We start from the raw sequence: 18,591 nt of genomic DNA on the forward strand, positions 1-18,591 counted from the left end.
CAGGAGTGGCCTGAGCCCCCCAAACCTGGGTTTGTAGCCTGGTCTCTCTCACAATGGCCCAGGCCACCTGGGTGCTGAGTAGGTATCCCAGCTGAGATCTAAAATTTAATGCAAATCCAGTCAGAATTCAGAATGGTTGAGGAAAGGAAGCTGACACAAATTTAAAATATAATCGCCAAGAACCAATGTAAGGGGAGAGAATGAAGACAAAAAAAAAAGAGTATTTACTTGATAACATATAAAAAACTATTATAAAGAGTTACAGAGTTGTCCAGGATGGAATAAGAGCCAGCCTTCAGGCAATTTCTCAAACACAGTGATTCTACACCCTAACTGTGGTATGTAACATTTCTGAAGTGAACTCATAAAACTTTATCTGACAGCTAAGATGCCTTCATCTCTAAGTAACAGAACCCTAAAACCTAACTACCTTAAACAAAACAATCATCTCCTGTGGCAGACACACCTAAAGTGAGCTCTGAAGAGTCGCGCCCTTGTACAATTCCTTCCACTCGAATGTGGAACTGTGCCTTGCTTCCAACCAGCAGAACATGGCGGTGATGGGCTGTCACTGCTGTGACTGTTACAGGCTTGCTCTTAGCCAACCAGAGTGATTCTCCTAGAGACCCTGAAGAAGCAACGGAGCTGCGACTGGCCTCTAGGATATGAAGGTGGTCTCCAGCCTCCAGCCAGCAATACAAGAGACCTTGATCCCACAGTCTCAAGGAAATGAATTCTGCCAACAACCCAAGGGAGCCTGGAAGTGGATTCTTAGCTGGTTGAACCTCAGGTAAGAATGTAGCCTGGATGACATCTTGATTTCAGCCTTGGGAGACCCTGAGCAGAGGACACAGCCAAATCGTGTGTGGGCTCCTGATCCACACAAACTGATATCATAAAGGTGTGAAGTTTTGAGCAGCTAAACAGGGAACTTCTGACACAGCAAAAGAAAGCAAACACACTACAGAGCAGCTCCAGGTTTGGCTAATTCAGCGGCCCTGTCATGTCACCACTCCCATAGTCTCTTGCCTTCCTTCTGCTCTGCCGTTCTTGGGCTTTACGTCTCAGGGCTGCAATAAGCAACCTGGTGACATGTCAACAAGCAGCCATGTCAGCAGAACCACCTTTTCCTCCCTTTTTATTTGAGAAAACTTTTCCCAGAAATGCCACAAAGTGATTCTCCCAATGTCTCATTAGGAAGAGCGGGATCACATATCAAAAAAAATCAATGAAAAGATTAAGCTATGCCAACCATGAAGAGTTCAATCAAGATAAATCCCTGAATAAACCCCTATCAAGACTGTCAAAAAGTTGGAGACGGCTCTTGGGTAGCCAAACAACAGCCTGTTACAGCCTTCTACCAACTTACTAATTTTTTAAGTTATGATAATCACCGTCATGAAAAAGTTTACATATTGCTTACTACATGCAAGACAATATTCTAAGCACTTTCTTTACCTTAACTAACTTACCCCTTACCATTTGATGCAGGTTATAACCCCTTCTTGAATATAAGAAACCAAGGCCCAGAGAGGTTAAGGTCCAAGGTTAAGTGGTGGAGACCGCATTTGTCATTTGTCCCCAATAGGAAAAAATTAGCAAGTGCCGCAGGATAATGTCTCTACTGAGGAATCCGAAAACGAAGACACCAACTCTTTTTCTCTATTTGGGATCAGACAGCTGGGGAGACTTGCTGATCTCATACACCACCTGATGCCTTCTGTTCTGATATGGAAGAACCAGTTATTCTTTCTAATATAAGAGCATATTTAACAGAACTTTTACCCCCAAAATACTCAAATACGATTTCCAAATGATAGAAAGTGGAAAGGCCTTATTATAATAACTGGGACAAATTATTCATAGCCTTCAAGTCCTATGTTAAAAGATTTTACTGACAGAGAAGCTAAATGGTAGCTATGAATATTTTCCAAAAAGCAAAATGCTCTTCTCAACCTAAATGTAACCATCTTCTCCTCTGTGTAAAAAGAAAACAGAATAGGCCCGTAGCTGTTACTTCAATCACAGGTAAGTCATAAGTAATGTAACAAGCTGAATACAGTTTTGATCAAATGTATGCTTATCAATATAATAAACTAATTATAGGATAAAAAAGGAAACTATACTAATAAGTTAGATGTAAGTAATAATAATCACGCTTCTAATTTTTAGTTTTTATATAAGAAAAAAGTATGTTATATTGCTCTTACAGAAGTCATAGATTAATTAACAGAAATATTTTCAGTAAAGTTTTGCAAATATTCAAGGTTAAGTTTGAATCTCTAATAATCCTATAAATACCCTCCTTTGTTTTTGACTCACCTGTAGTTCACCACCCAAAGCTCACCACCTGTAGTTTATCACCCATGGTTAAAATAAAAAGTAGAGTATGATTTGATTGAATGTATCCTAAATCAAAAGTTCTATAAATACTCTGTAACTGAGATAGGAGGGAACCCTCTGACCTCACATCCAGCTGTCTGGAGGAGGCAGGAGTTCCCAGGTTTGGTAATGTATCAATTTATTTTACACTGTAAACTTGTTTCTTTAACCTTATGTGCTCCTTTAGTAAAAATATGTTAAGTTTAATTCTTGTCTTGAGTGCTCTTTACCTTTAAACTACTGTCTGTCCCTATATCCTATTTAAGTGGGAGGTTATTTGATGAAGCCCAAACCAACCGAATCACTACCTGATAAAGCTCAGGCGTTTTCTAACTGGGTTCACAGGTTTGAGGTGTTAAAGAGACGAAACCCTGACACAGGGTACCCACATGTCACACTGTTCTAGTTTGCTAATGCTACAGAATGCAAAACACCAGAGATGGATAGGCTTTTATAAAACGGGGGTTTATTTTGCTACACAGTTACAGTCTTAAGGCCACAAAGCATCCAAAGTAACACACCAGCAATCGGGTACCTTCACTGGAGGATGGCCAATGGCGTCTGAAAAACCTCTGCTAGCTACGAAGGCACGTGGCTGGCATCTGCTCCAAAGTTCAGGTTTCAAAATGGCTTTCTCCCAGGACGTTCCTCTCTAGCAAGCTCGCTCCTCTTCAAAACGTCACTCACAGCTGCACTGAGTTCCATCTCTGAGTCAGCGTATTTATATGGCTCCACTGATCAAGGCCCACCCTGAATGGGTGGGGCCACACCTCCATGGGAGTATCCCACCAGAGTCACCACCCACAGCTGGGTGGGGCACATCTCCATGCAAACAACCTAATTCAAACGTTCCAACTTAATCCCCACTATTCTGTCTGCCCCACAAGATTGCATCAAAGCATATGGCTTTTTCTGGGGGACATAATACATTCAAACCGGCACATTCTACCCCCTGAACCCCAGAAAAACATATTCTTTCCAAATACAAAATACATTCATCCCACAATACCACAGAAACTTAAATCATTTCAGTAACAATAGTTAAGTACAAGATCCCATCAAAATCAAATATAGGTGTGGTCAGTCCTAAGGCATACTATTCCTTTAGCTTTGGATCTGTGGACTTAGAACAAGTTATTTGCTCCCAATATACAAAGGAGGGACATTCATAGGATAAACATTCCCATTGCCATAAGGAGAAACAGTAAGGAAAACAGGGTTAACAGGACCAAAACAGTTCTTAAAACCTACAGGACAAACTCCATTAGATTTCAAAGTCCGAGAGTCATTTACAGAACAATGTTGCATCCTTGGGGCTTGAGAGAGTGGAAGCCTAACCCTTCCTAAGGGCCTTTTTAGCAGCCCTTTCCTCTCCAAACGCTTAGGTGAGTGCTCCAACATAGTCACACATTGGGGAGACCACCTTCTCGGCCCCACCCTCCTCAAACATCGGGGCAGCTCTCAGATTCCCTTCCATCTCTGGGGCACACGCTCAACCCCTTCAGAACAGTGGAGTGGCAGCCAGGCTCTCCCCAATTCCCTGGGAATGTGCTCCAACCTCTTTGGGACCTGAGGTGGCAAAACTCTTCCAGAGCATCGAGGCAGAAAGCCCGCCCTCGACCTCCAGGGCAAACTCACCCTTTCCATGCATGTGGGCTGCTCCGCTCTCCCAGCCCAAGACCTCCTGACTCCAGACCTCAACCTCCATGGCTCTGTCTTTGAAGAAATTTTTCCTTCAGTTTTTTCCTTGTCTGTCTCCTCCAGTCCAGACCAGCAATGGCTCTGTCTGTAAAGATCTCGCAAAAATTCTGTAGACTTTGCATGAAGCACACAGGGATCAAACCCATGAGACAATAGGACTTTCCACAAATCCTTTCTGGATAATTCCATCTCCAATCTTGGCTTGTACTGAAATGGTGGCTGGGTTCCATGTTTGGTTACATCCTCACGTTGGGCTGTAGCTTCTGGGATTCCACCCCATGGAGGCTCATAATTTTCAGCTTCTGGTCTCTTTGAACCCAAGAGTTCAGTTCTAAGTTTATCTCTTTCCGCTCGCATTTTACTATAAGCTGCAAGGAGAAGCCAGGTTACGTCCTCCACACGTGGTCTGGAGATCTCCTCAGCTAAGTATTCCAGGTTGTTGCTTCCAGATTCTTCCTTATCCATTTGAAAAGCCGTTCCAACATGTTTGGTATTTGCAAACACAGCAGCAAAAGCACCCCACTTCTCTGGTACCAAAATCTGTTCTAGTTTGCTAATGCTGCAGAATGCAAAACACCAGAGATGGATAGGCTTTTATAAAACGGGGGTTTATTTTGCTACACAGTTACAGTCTTAAGGCCACAAAGCATCCAAAGTAACACACCAGCAATCGGGTACCTTCACCGGAGGATGGCCAATGGCGTCCGGAAAACCTCTGCTAGCTACGAAGGCACGTGGCTGGCATCTGCTCCAAAGTTCAGGTTTCAAAATGGCTTTCTCCCAGGACGTTCCTCTCTAGCAAGCTCGCTCCTCTTCAAAACGTCACTCACAGCTGCACTGAGTTCCATCTCTGAGTCAGCGTATTTATATGGCTCCACTGATCAAGGCCCACCCTGAATGGGTGGGGCCACACCTCCATGGGAGTATCCCACCAGAGTCACCACCCACAGCTGGGTGGGGCACATCTCCATGCAAACAACCTAATTCAAACGTTCCAACTTAATCCCCACTATTCTGTCTGCCCCACAAGATTGCATCAAAGCATATGGCTTTTTCTGGGGGACATAATACATTCAAACCGGCACACACACCATCATTCTAAAGGCAGATGCAGATCCCTTAGTAACACAGTATTGGGTGCTCCATTAAAACATACAAGGGAAGGAAAGGAGGGGAAATTTTCTTTCAAGACTTTTTCATTTAGTAGAATGAGATGGGCACCATTGTTCATAGCTGTTTAAATTAACTCAGGCTTAAGCTGTTAACAATTAGGTGCCCAATTTTGCATTTTAATGCACATAACATTTTTAATAGCCTCCTTCACTGGCTGACTTTGTATTCACTTCAAGTTTTAGAAAAACATTATCTTCTTTACAGAACAGGCAGTCAAAAATTTACACATACTAGAAAATATGCTGTAAAGTGCTTTATCCTTATTAGCCAAGACAGAAAAAGGCATTTAATGTGAGAAATCCTAACGTAAATCACAATATTTATTAAGCTAAGATACATATTCCCTACCCATAGTTACGCTGGGTTCCATTAAGCAAAATTTCTAACGTAACATGTTCATACCTGAGTTGAATTTTCTTGAACTTAAAAAATATGTATATTTACAGGGAAATAGGTCTATAGCAGGATTTCTCAACCTTGGCAATACTGACATTTCGGGTTGGATGATTCTTTGTTGTGGAGAGCTGTCCTGTGCACTGTAGGACATTTAGCAGCATTCCTGGTTTCTATCCTTTAGATACTAGTAGCACCCCCCCAGTTGTGACAACCAAAAATGCCTCCAGACCTTGCCAAATGTTCCCTGAAAACCAAAATCACCTCCTATACAGATTACTCACTTACAGTCAACTATTTTTATATACTGCTATATTTTCAATGAAAATTAACATCTCCATTTGAACATTTTCATCTACTTAAAGTGATAGCTTTCCCTTCATTACAAATTCTGATATACAATAAAGCTGCAAATTTTGATGAAAACTTTGATATATTAAAATATTTATAAGGCTTTTTTCATCTTTAGTTATCTAATGTTCAATGAGATGTCCCTACTAGATAGAGGCTGTGCTGGTTTGGAAGTATTATGTCCCCCAAAATACCATGTTTTTGATGCAATCTTGTGTGGGCAGATGTTATTAGTGTTGATTAGGTTGGAATCCTTTGATTGTTTCCATGGAGATGTGACTCAATCAACTGAGTGAAACGTTGATTGGATAATTTTCATGGAGACATGGACGCTGCCCATTCAGGGTGGCTCTGAATTAAATCACTGGAGTCCTATAAAAAGGCTCAGACAGAAGGAGGTGCTGCAGCTTACAGAGATATTTTGGTGACAGCCTTTGAAAGGACGAGTTTGCTCCAGAGAAGCTAAGAGAGCACAAAACGCCCCAAAAGCAACATTTTGAAGAACACATAGGAGCTGGGAGAGGAGCTGAACACAACCCAGGATCAGCAGATGCCAGCCACGTGCCTATCCACCTAACAGAGTTTTTCTGGACGCCATTGGCCATTCTTCAGTTAAAGTACCCAATTGCTGATGCCTTACTTTGGATACTTTACGGGCTTAAGACTGTAACTGTGTAACCAAATAACCCCCCTTTTATAAAAGCCAATCAATTTCTGGTGTTTTGCATTCTGGCAGCATTAGCAAACTGGAACAGAGGCTTTCCCACATTTGTTGTGGGATTTGTTTCTCCCCATGATTTATTTGACTTTTCCATCGACTGATTTGGGGATGAAAGGTGACAATAAAATTTTCTCTCCTGTGTTAATTTTCTGATATACAAAGAGTGGTAACTTCCCGCAGAAGGCTTTCCACATTCACAAAGTGTATTACCTATAGCAGGCTGGATCTGTTGCAGAGATATCAAAACATGAAATGGCTCAACAGAGTATATATGTATTTTTCATTCACAGAAAGTCCAAATGGTGATTTGGGGGTAGAGGTGAGATCTCTGCTATTCCCACTCAATTCATTCTGTCTTAAGTTATGGTTGTCATCTTCATCTACAGCTCCCAAGGTCAACCTGAGTTTAATCTCCACTTCAGTTCAGCAAGAGATGTGAAGTCAGGGAGGACTATGCAGACGTGTTTTGCAGGCCATGCCTGGAAATAATGAACAACCACTTGTGCCCATGTCCACTGGTCAGAGCCCAAGTCACATGGGCCCACCCATACCAAATGTAGACTGAGAAATGTAGGCTAACTGTGTGCCCACGAGAAAAAGAAAGTGGACATTGGTGAGCACATAGCCAGTCTCTGTAACATAGGGTTTCTCCCCTATGGGAGTTCTCTGATGTTTGCTGAGATGTGACTTCTGGCAGAAGGTTTTCCCACAGTCACTGCATTCATAGGGCTTCTCCCCTGTGTGAGTTCTCTGATGCACAGTGAGGGATGACTTCTCACAGAAGGTCTTCCCACATTCACTACATTCATAAGGCTTCTCCCCCGTGTGAGTTCTCTGAATCACAGTGAGCTTTGACTTCTGGTAGAAAGTCTTCCCACATTCACTACATTTGTAGGGTCTTTCCCCTGTGTGAGTTCTAAGGTGTACAGTGAGGTTTGGCTTCACACAGAAGGATTTTCCACACAAATTACATTTATAAGGTTTCTCTCTTGTGTGAGTTCTGCAATGTACAGTTAGGGCTGGCCTATGGCTGAAGGATTTCCCATATTCCTGACATTCATAGGGCTTCTCTCCTGTGGGAGTTCTCTGGTGTGCAGTGAGGGCTGACCTTTTATGGAAGGTTTTACCACACTCATTGCATTCATGAGGCTTCTCCTCCTTGTGAGTTCTCTGATGTGCGGTGAGGGCTGACTTCTGGTAGAAAGTTTAGCCACATTCATTGCATCCATAGGGTTTCTCCCCTGTCTGGATTCTCTGATGAATGGTTAGGTCTGACTTATGGCAGAAGGATTTCTCACATTCATTACAGGCATAGGGTTTCTCCCCTGTATGTGTTCTCTGATGTACTGTAAGGGTTGATTTGCCAGTGAAGGCTTTCCCACATTTGATACATTTATACAGTTTCTCCCCTGTGTGTGCTTTTTGATGTTTAGTGAGGTTAGACTTTTTGCAGAAAGTTTTCCCCCATACATTACATTCAAAAGTTCTTTCTCCAGAATGAGTTCCCTGAAACTGAGTGAAATCATTCTCACTTTGATTACATTTATGGTGTTTTACCTCCACATGAGCTCTACAAGGATTAAATAGTGTTGTTTTATCACAAGAAGTTTTCCTATATTCCTTACATTTATACTGATTCTCTCCTACTTGTGTTATTTCTTGCACAATGAGAGCTGACTCATCACAGGTTTTTCCATATTCATTAGATTTACTGGGTTTCTTTTCCACATCACTTTTGCCTGTAAAGAATATTGCCTCCTTGTTGAAGGCCTTTCCTTGTCCACTATATTCAAAAGTCTGAATATTCTGATGATAAATAAACTGTTCATTCTGTCTGAGAGATTTCCCAAATAGATTAAGGTCATAAGGTTTCTCTCCAGCATGCATCTGATCAGGGTTAACAGGGAGAAGCAAGTTCTTACACACCTTAAAGTCTGTAGGTTTTATTCCTGAATAGTTTCCATTATTTATAATCAGTTTTGAAATATGGTTTGAACTCATTCCACAGGTTACTTTTCTTAAAGGAAATAAGGTTGTGCTCAAATTAAATGTTTTTCCTAATTCAACTTTCTCAGTTGTTTTGTTGTTGGTGATTACAACTTGCCAAAAACGTTTGCCTTGATTTTCCTGGCTCCTCTCAACCATGTCATCTATTTTCTGGATATCTAAAATGAGAAAAAAAACAATCATTTGGAAGCCTGTGAAAACAGTATGTTGCTCAGTTTGGGAAACTGAATGGAACACAGCTTTCATTGACTTCTATGGTGTTTTCCTGGACTGAAATCTCACTTTCTTTAAAACACTCAGAAGTCTGCAAAAACAGTTTGTTACTCAGTTTTGGAAACTGAGTGAAAAACAGCCTTCATTGACTTCTGCGGTGTTTTCCTGGGCTGAAATCTCACTTTAAAAAAAAAAAAACAAAAAACACTCAGAATTCTGCAAAAACAGTATGTTGCTCAGTTTTGGAAACAGAATGAAATAGCTTTCATTGATTTCTATGGGCTAAATGTCATTAGTGTCTCTAATGAGCCATATCCAAGCATGTCTTATGGAATGGGATTTAGGTGTTTTTAAAGTTGACTTTCTGGTTTCAGCCAATCACACAACATGAAAACAATCCCAAGAGACTCTTTTTTGCTTATTTGTTTTTTACCCTTAGACCAAGCAAAAATAGAAAAAAGGGAGAATAAACTAAAAATATCCACATGTGCAATTTTTTGAGCACTTTACAACAATGACCTTCAAAACAACAAATGGAAGACATCAAATTTATAGAAACGTGACTGATCTGGGGACAGGATATTTCAAACTTCCCAATCACCATGGTTGTGTGAGCCAATTCCTATAATAAATCTCATAATATTTACTGTCATATATATATATATATATATCTTGTCAGTTCTCTTTCACTGAAGAACCATGACTAATACAGCCATCTCCTTATTACATTGAAAATGGTATCCTATATATGTTTCTCATTCTCTCCATTGTTTTAGAATGATTCCACAAAGAGAAGGGGGAAATGCTGACTTTATACTCCACCTCAGAAACAGAAGTCTACCACCTCCTTGGTTCCTTTGGCCATGGGAAGACCATGATTTCTTAGTTCACCTCCTACCTCAGAGACTGCTGCTTTCCACACTCCTTTCCTGGAACTTCCTCAGCTTCGTGATGTCTGAATCTGTGCTGCCCCAAAGCTCGGCCCTTGGATGTCTTCTCTCTCTTAAAATCCCTAGCAGCCTCCCCTCATCGTATTAAAGTAATGATGTTCAAATTTGCAACTCCAATACTGAAGTCCACCCTTAACTCCAGATTTTATATCTAACTATACAGAACATACCAAATTTGGAGAATTGTCATTTTAAACTTAAGCTATCCCAAAGGAAATACTTAAAAATCCCTCTGATACTGCCCTCTCTAACCATGCTTCCTAAAACAACATGCCCCACTTTTCTTTCCCTCTTACCCTGGTAAAATGTTCTGCATGGTTCTTATCCTACAACTTAACATAGTACAAGTCTGTTCTTGTTTCTCTCTCAACAGAACATGAGCTCTACGAAAGGAGGGCGTCATTTGAGCAGCACATTATCTCCACAACCACAAAATGACCAACACCTAAAAGCTGCCCAATTATCATATGTTGAAAGTGTAGATGAATGTATGAATAAATGCTGGGGAGAAAACAGCCTATGACAACAGATGAAAGGTGGGCAACTGAGCATCTAGAGAAAGAGACTAAGAAAAAGGTCTAAGAAGAGGCTACTAGGGATTGGATTTGGGGTAAATATAATAAAATATTCAGGTAAAGAAGAAAGTGTGAGCTCTTATATGAAACCAATCTTGGGAGACTATATAATACATGTTTGATGCCAGCAGACTAGCTGTGATTCGGTATGGGGCCTGGGGGAACAAATTGCTAAAAAGGGTCTCAAAACTGAACGGTCCTCGGGATCTAATTTCCCCTACCGCCCCCCTGCACACACACACACACACACCCAGTGCACATGGACAGACCTGGGAGGCTCTGGCTGGAGAGTTCTTCTAATGTCCAGGGCTCCTGTCCTTGCTCCAACTTGAAGACCACCGCAGGTTTAGGAATGCAATGCCCTGTTAGTGGGAAATAACACAGGATTTCTGCCAAACTGCTGCAATTTCAGGGCCTTTGAAGAATGACAACAGCACAGCTTCAGAAGCTTGTAATGAGGGGTAAACATGTTCATTAGAGAGGTGTAAACACATTCTTTCTGGTATAGAATCTCAAACCTAAATAGTATTAAACTTTTTAATGGTCTATATACTTATGAACTCCTGAGAGTTCCTGGGGAAGTTCTGCTCACCCAGGGACAGCAGGCTGCTGTAGTTCTCCAGCATCATGTCCCTGCACAGGGTCCTCTGAGCAGGGTGTAGGAGCTGCCACTACTCCTGGGTGAAGCCCACAGCCACGTCCTCAAAAGACACCGACCCTGTAATGGCACATTCCTCCTTAATTCATCAGATGCTGGCTCACAAGGACAAGATGTGTGGGCACCCATTCTGTGTGTGTGTGTATGTAAGACTTTCATAAAATACTATGTACCTGCCTCGATACTCTGTATTAAGGGAGAAAGAGAAGTCATAGAAATATCCTGCCTCTCTAACAATTTATTAAATCCTAAAAATATTATTACTAAGTTTCTCTTATATGTCTAGAATTGTCCCCAGTGCTAGGAATAAAATGGTGAATAAAATTCTGCTCCTAAAGGAAGCTTACAGTCTGGTATGGACAGATAAATAGAAACACATACCTGAAAAAATGTGTTAGAGGAACTAAGTAAGAAACACGTTCAAGGTTTACAAAGGAGGGAAAAAAAATAGTTCTATTTTGTATTATCAAGCTGAGCTTCAACGAAGAGCCAAAGACATTTATGCCTTCAAAAGGAATGTGTTCTCACGAATAGGAGGCAATAGCTTAAGTTCATCCGTGGAGGCATGAAGGACATACAACAGGCTGATAGAGGCACAGGCCAGTGCCCAGCTGAGTGGGGTCTGGGCTGTGACGAGAGACAAGGGCAGTAAAGGTGTTCAAGGAACTGCTAATGCAGGAATTCTGCATTTATATATTTGACAATTTATCTCAACAATAACATTTTTTATGCACACACTTTTGTTATAAATTAAAATTATGTACACAGATCTTCTAATACTTCTCCACATTCCAACAGATTGCTTGTGTCCAGCCCAGGGTGAACATCCTCCACTGCAGAAACCACAGGGGTAAAAAGAATTGAGTCCCAATGTCGGATCTGCATGGGGATGCTCATTTTCTAGAAGGGGGTGGAGGGTGGCTGAAGGGAGAGTCGAAGGGGAAGAAACAAGGGAGACACTGAAGTAACAAAGTCTAAGAATGCAGAATAGGGAGCCAATCCTAACAAAAAATAAAGAAATATAAAAACGAAGGCAGCAGCAGAGCCTGGTCCTAATCTGCTGTGCACAGGGTGAAAGGGGAGTTTTACGTCCAGGTGTCTGCATGGGCAGCTGGGTAGACACTGGAGTTGTAAACTGAAATTGGGAAAAAGGATGAAGAATATGACAGAGAAGTGAGATGGCTCTTGGGCTTGTCCTGTTGTATATCTGTGGTCCAATGTGTGGGGATGTCCAATTGGCAGCTGGATATATGATCCTAGAGCTCAGGAGAGGGCTCTAAGCTGAAGATAAAGACTTGGGAAGCATCAGCATTTCAGTGGTAGCTGAAGCAATCAGAGTGAATGAAATGGCTCAAAGAGAACCTAAAAGATTGAGAGGAGAAAAGTAGCAAGTACAGAATCTGAGGAAACACTAATAATATTTACTGACAGAGGAAGAAAAATAAACCATAATGACTGAGAAGGAATTTTCTGAGTTTATTCTAGCAGTAAAGGAAAGCTCAATATTAAAATGGGGAAACAGTGGATGATAAGGAGGTCCCATCACCATATTATTTAATGCTGTATGAGTGGTATTAGTGCACTGAGAAGAGACAAAAGTTAAAATGATAATTTGCATATAATTCACAACTAGAAAGTCCAAGAGAATCACCTAAAAACTACTTCAAATAGTAGGAAAATTCAGTAAATTAGCAGACTATAAAAAGAATAAATAAAACCAAGGGTCTGCATATGTATAAGAACTCTCATACTATGACAACAACAGTAGAAAGATATAATACCCAGCAATACATTTAACAAAACTGTACAAAACTGAATGAGACAAAAGAAACCCTGAAGGACACAAGAGCAAAACAAACAGAAAAACACACCATGTTTTGGAAAGACTCCATGTCAATTCTCCTTAACTCAGTAAACTAATATAACATTATGATAATGAAACATGTTCTTGGATATATGGACAAATTGATTCAAAAGTTCCTGTGGAAAATACAAGCAAATATTCAGGGGTGGCTGACTATATTTCTGTTCATCTGTATTCAGTGCCCCTTCTTGTGGGGCCTTTCTCTCCAGAGTGATTCTACATCCCCTTCCTGTTGCACTCACGTGACCAGATTTATAACCCCAGTTGTCTTTCTTTGGCCAATGACATACGAATGGAAGTGATGCACGTCCCTTCTACGCAGAAGCTCTAGAGGCCACAGCCAAGGCACCACGTTACCTTCTCCCTCTGTCACGAGGATCAACAATGTTAGAGAAAAAATGCTCCTCTCGCTGGGAACCCGAGTAAGCTGAAAGGAGCAAAACCAAAGCTGACCTATCATTATGGGACAGGTAATATGAGGAACATAAAAATCTTGTTGACTTAACTGGTAAATAAATAGGTACTGTAACAAAATAAACAGCATCAACCCTAACAACAGGCAGTGCAAGGAAACTGCAAGAATGGCAATCTATTTTATTCAGTGGCTAAATATTTTATGCTCGTTTTACTTACGATAACTTTAGTTTTATTCACACACATACAATCCAACTAAAGTGAACAATCAGTGGCTCTCAGTATAATCAGAGCTGTGCATTCATCGATAAATTTAAAGTCAAATATTATTATCTCATGGGCTTAACTTTTAGGAACAGAGGTTGGAGAACAGAAAGTTAGTAGTACATCTCAGTTACTATTCACTGCATTTGATAAAATACACTAGGGAATTGAGGAGCTCAGGGGAAAAGAAGCAAGTTTGCAAGTAGGAATAAAAAGAGAGTAAGGAGATACTAGAAATTTTGGATCTTGAAAGATTAGAAAACTTTCAAAGCTTTTCTAATTTTACCTTTTGCTGTCGAGGTTGAAAAAGTTGCCTCTTCCAATTCTTAGAGAAAAAAAATACTATGAGAAATGCTTTGAGAGTCAAAGACTGACTAAAAGTGAATTTCATGGCAAACAACCAATTAAGGGATGACCATCACAGCTGCTGTTAAAACCTAAGAATGGATTAAGTTGGTCCCCAGGAAACCCTTTCAGTTGCACAAAATGGCTCAGGGGAAAGAGACTAAGTTATGAGGTGGTCCTAAGGAAACAGTATAGACTAAAAACCCCAAAACAAAACACACACACCCCTAAAACTGCACATGTCAAAAATAATTAGAATTAGCTGCAATGATAAAGATATAACTTGGACTACCTTATGAGAGTTAAATTGTCCAAAACAAAACAAAACAAAAAAACAAACAAACAAAAAACCCACAACCTAAAAAAATGCTGGAAGTTTAAGCCTTAACGAGATTATTTGAGGCAAGGGGCAAAAAGCAGAGCTGCTGCCTAGCCCCTAAGAAGGCCTTCATCAAATGAAGCCAAAGAAGCTAACAGACAAGGAAGGACCTTCCAGAACACAGAGGCAGGGGCCGTGGAGAGCAACGGGCTGGGAGCCACCTGGGAGCAGAACCCGGGCCTCGCCAAGGAAGGTTTCTCACCCCGACAGGCCCCTTGCAATATCTCCCCACGACTCCAGCAGGCCTCACCACCCTACCCGTGCTCTATCTTTGTTTATTGGGTATGGAGAAGGCAGATAACTTGGCTTCTTTTAGTTAACAGGTCTCTAGACCAAAAGGAATCATCTGGACATCAAACAGATCCCTGGCATCAATCAGAGATGCTGGACTTTGAGCACAAAGTAGACAAAATGGGACCTTAGGGTTGTCTCTCTGGGGAGGTGGTAAGCTTGGGATACACGTGGGAGAGGAGGAAATCCTATCGTGACCACTGCTCACCCATATTCAGCGTTCCTCCTTATGAGAGGCTTATACACACCCCACCTCCATAAAACTCAGACTAGGCCAGGTGACAAGGTGACCTGCGTCAAGCAAACGTCAGCATGTGATCTGTGTCACTTCTGAGCTTTGAGAGCTGGTATTTGGTTCACTGCATTCTACCGCCACAATGCCCAGCAGTGTTCCAGTAAAGCCTGCTCCATCGGCTGGGTCCTGAAGGAGAGAGGACATGAAGCAGTGCTTCAGCTCTGTCAGGAGCTGCAAGGAGCAAGTAGTGCCAGCAAGAAATACACCTTTCCCATGTAAGCCCTGCTGAGATTTTGGCTGCTGGTCACCATGGCATGACCTGGTTCACTGGGACTGATATCCTGGGAGACCCTGAAAGAGAGGAATAGTCACAGGACCAGTATAGTGAATATTTAAACCTACTGTAAAGTGTCAGCAATCAAAGTGAAGTCCTGACACGTTCATTACAAGAGAGAGAGAACAATGGAAAGATATAGAAATTGCAACCATAAACCCAAATACATGCAGAAATTTTGCATATGATAAAGGTAGTGCTGCAAATCCATGGGTGAGAGAATGGACTTTTAATAAATGGTATTGAAATAACTAGCTATCCAGAATAAAGTTAAAATAGATGCATACCTCACAGCAAACAGCAGGATAAATTCTAAGTGCACAAAAAAAAAAAAAAAAAAAAAATTAACTATGAGAGGAGACTGATTTCTTTCTAATTCTGGAGTAGGAAAGACATTGTAACTGAAACTCAAATCCAGACACCTTACAAGTAAATAACCAGAAATTTGAATCCATATATATCAAAGCGTCTTCTTAAAATAAAAAATTCCAAATCAAAGTTAAAAAAAAAAAAAAAGACACTTCACAAATAGCTTGTCTTCCTAATAATAAGAAAAAGAAAAAAGAATCAGCAACCAAATAAATGATTAAAGGACATGGCAATTCAACCTCTACCTCAAAAAATCCAAAATCTCTAGAAATATGAAAAGATGCTCAAACACCAAAATAAGAGAAAAACAAATTAAAATTATACTGTAATACATTTTCCCTCCTAACAGATTTGAAAAAAAGTCCAAGTTTTTCAACAGCTCTTTCTGAGGCAATAAACAAACAAGCACTTTCATCCTAACAGCTCTGCCCTCCAAATATACCCCAAATCAGACTAGCCCTTGCCAACACTACTGCTATTCACCTTTCACCTACATTACTGCAGTATTTTCCTACTTAGTTTCTGCTTTTGAACTTTCCCCTGGGAGAGATTCCAAGGAATGGAAAAACCAGCAGAGCGTACACCAGTCACATGGAGCAGGAATGACACAACTAGTGACATGAGGGACCTCAAGCCACTTTGTAAATCCAGCCCAGCAAAACGATGTAACAGTTATATACAAATATGCATGGAGAGAGCCCCCAAATACATGAAGCTAAAATTGATACTGAAGAAAGAAACAGATAGTTCTATAATAATAGTTGGGGACTTCAATACACCATTTTCAGTAAGTGATAGAACATCTAAACAGAAGACCAATAAGGAAACAGAAGATCGGATTAACACTATTAGCCAATTAGACCTAATGTCAGTTACAGACACTCTACCCAACAGCTGAATATAACATTCCTCTCAGTGCACATGGATCATTTTCTGGGATGGACTATGTTAGGCCACAAATAAAATGTTAATACATTTAAAAATACTGAAATCATATAAAGTATCTTCTCTGACCACAATGGAATAAAGCTAGAAAATACCTTGTGATGAATGAAAACTTAAACACAACATATCAAAACTTATGGGATGCAGAGAATGCAGTGTTTGGAGGGAAATTTATAACTGTCAATGACTATATTACCACAGAAGAAAGATCACAAACAAATAATCTAACTTTACATGTAAAGAAACTAGAACAAGAAGAGCAAATAAATGCAAAGTTAGTAGAAGGAAGGAAGCAGTAAATAGGGTGGAAGTAAATGAAATAGACAACAGAAAAGCAATAGAGAGAACCAACAAAAACAAAAGCTTGTTCTTTGAAAAGATCAATACAATTGACAAATCTTTAGGCAGACTGACAAAGTAAAAGAGAGAAAGGATGCAACTGAAATCAGGAATGAAAGTGGAGACATTACCACCACCCTTACAGGGAAAAATAAAAAAGGATTACAAGAGGGAACCCTGAGCAATTATAAGCCAACAGTTTACAAAACCTAGATGAAATGGACAAATTCCTAGAAACATATAAATTACCTAAGGTGATGCAAGAAGAAATCTCAACAGACCTATAACAAGAAAAGAGGCTGAATCAGTAATCTAAACCTCTCCACAAAGTCCAGGACCAGATTGGCTTCCATGCTGAATTCTATCCAATAGAACATTTAACACCAGTCCTTCTCAAAGTCTTTCCAGAGAAAGCACAAGAAAGGAAAATTACAGACCAGTAACTCTGGGACACTCACACTGGGAGAAGACGGACACTGTGAAAGAAGCCCCAGTGCCTGAGGCTGCTGGGCTGTGAGGAGGCCTGGGGCAGCCGGGGCACAGGCTGGATGCCTGCTGGATGTCCCGAGCCATTCGCGACCACAGACAAGCCAACCCAGGGTACCCGGCCCAGTTTCCTGATCCACAAAATTGTTTTTTAAGCCACTAAGTTTTGTGGTTCTTTGCTATACAATGTCAGATAATTGGAACACTGCCAAAGTCATTAGACAACAGTAGTACCTTAATTTGAAAGATGGTGTATTTAGCTTCCAAACAGATGAGTAAAACACCTTTTTACATCTCATGCTAGGACCTCAAATTATAGTTGTGAATCTACTTATACCGTCATTTCCAGAGTGCTAGTCCATAAATACAGTTATCATTGATGCACATAGTCATTTATCCAAATTTTAAGTGATTAGCTGAAATAGCCATATAATTATTCAAGATAGTTTAAAAATTACAGATAGAATCAATGACATAAATTTATGTAAGCAAGAGGTATAAATATTAAAATCTATGCTTCTTGCTCTTATTCTCTGCTCTTTCTCATTTTTTATGCAATTTTATTGATATAATCACATAATAATCATTCAAAGTGTACACTCAGTAGTTCACAGCATTGCCATATAGTTATGCTTTCATCACCACAAACTTTGAACATTTTCATTACTCCAAAAAATAAAATTAAAATTAAAATAAAAAAAGAACATCCAAAATATCCCATTCCCCTCCTCCCCCCATTGCTCATTTACTTTTTTTTACATACAGTTTGTTCCAGTTTGCCAATGCTCCCATTAGGCAAAATATCAGAAATGGATTGGCTTTTATAAAGGGGGTTTATTTGGTTACACAGTTACAGTCTTAAGGCCATAAAGTGTCCGAGGTAACACATCAACAATCGGGTACCTTCAATGGAGGATGGCCAATGGTGTCTGGAAAACCTCTGTTAGCTGGGAAGGCATGTGGCTGGCATCTGCTCCGGAGTTCTGGTTTCAAAATGGCTTTCTCCCAGGAAGTTCCTTTATAGGCTGCAGCTCCTCAAAAATGTCACTCTCAATTACTCTTGGGGTGTTTGTCCTCTCTTAGCTTCTAAGGAGCAAAAGACTGCTTTCAAAGGCTGTCTCCAAAATGACTCTGCAAGCTGTAGCTCCTCTCTCAGCTCCTGTGTGTTCTTCAAAGTGTCCCTCTTAGCTGTAGCAAGCTCG

At 40.6% G+C, this 18,591-nt stretch overlaps 1 protein-coding gene across 1 annotated transcript; it reads right to left on the minus strand.

Annotated features, from left to right (window-relative positions):
* Positions 1–6,649: 6,649 nt before the first annotated feature.
* LOC119530980 (zinc finger protein 73-like) lies at positions 6,650–15,267 on the minus strand. Its single transcript, XM_037831626.1, is given in 4 exon segments — positions 6,650–8,886; positions 10,736–10,828; positions 11,059–11,184; positions 13,279–15,267. Coding segments are annotated over 3 exon segments (1,764 nt in total). The 5' UTR covers positions 11,096–11,184; positions 13,279–15,267; the 3' UTR covers positions 6,650–7,252.
* Between the last annotated feature and the right edge of the window lie 3,324 nt (positions 15,268–18,591).

This window comes from Choloepus didactylus, chromosome 4 (genome assembly GCF_015220235.1).
Source record: "Choloepus didactylus isolate mChoDid1 chromosome 4, mChoDid1.pri, whole genome shotgun sequence".
In the NCBI taxonomy this organism is placed as follows: Eukaryota; Metazoa; Chordata; class Mammalia; order Pilosa; family Megalonychidae; genus Choloepus; species Choloepus didactylus.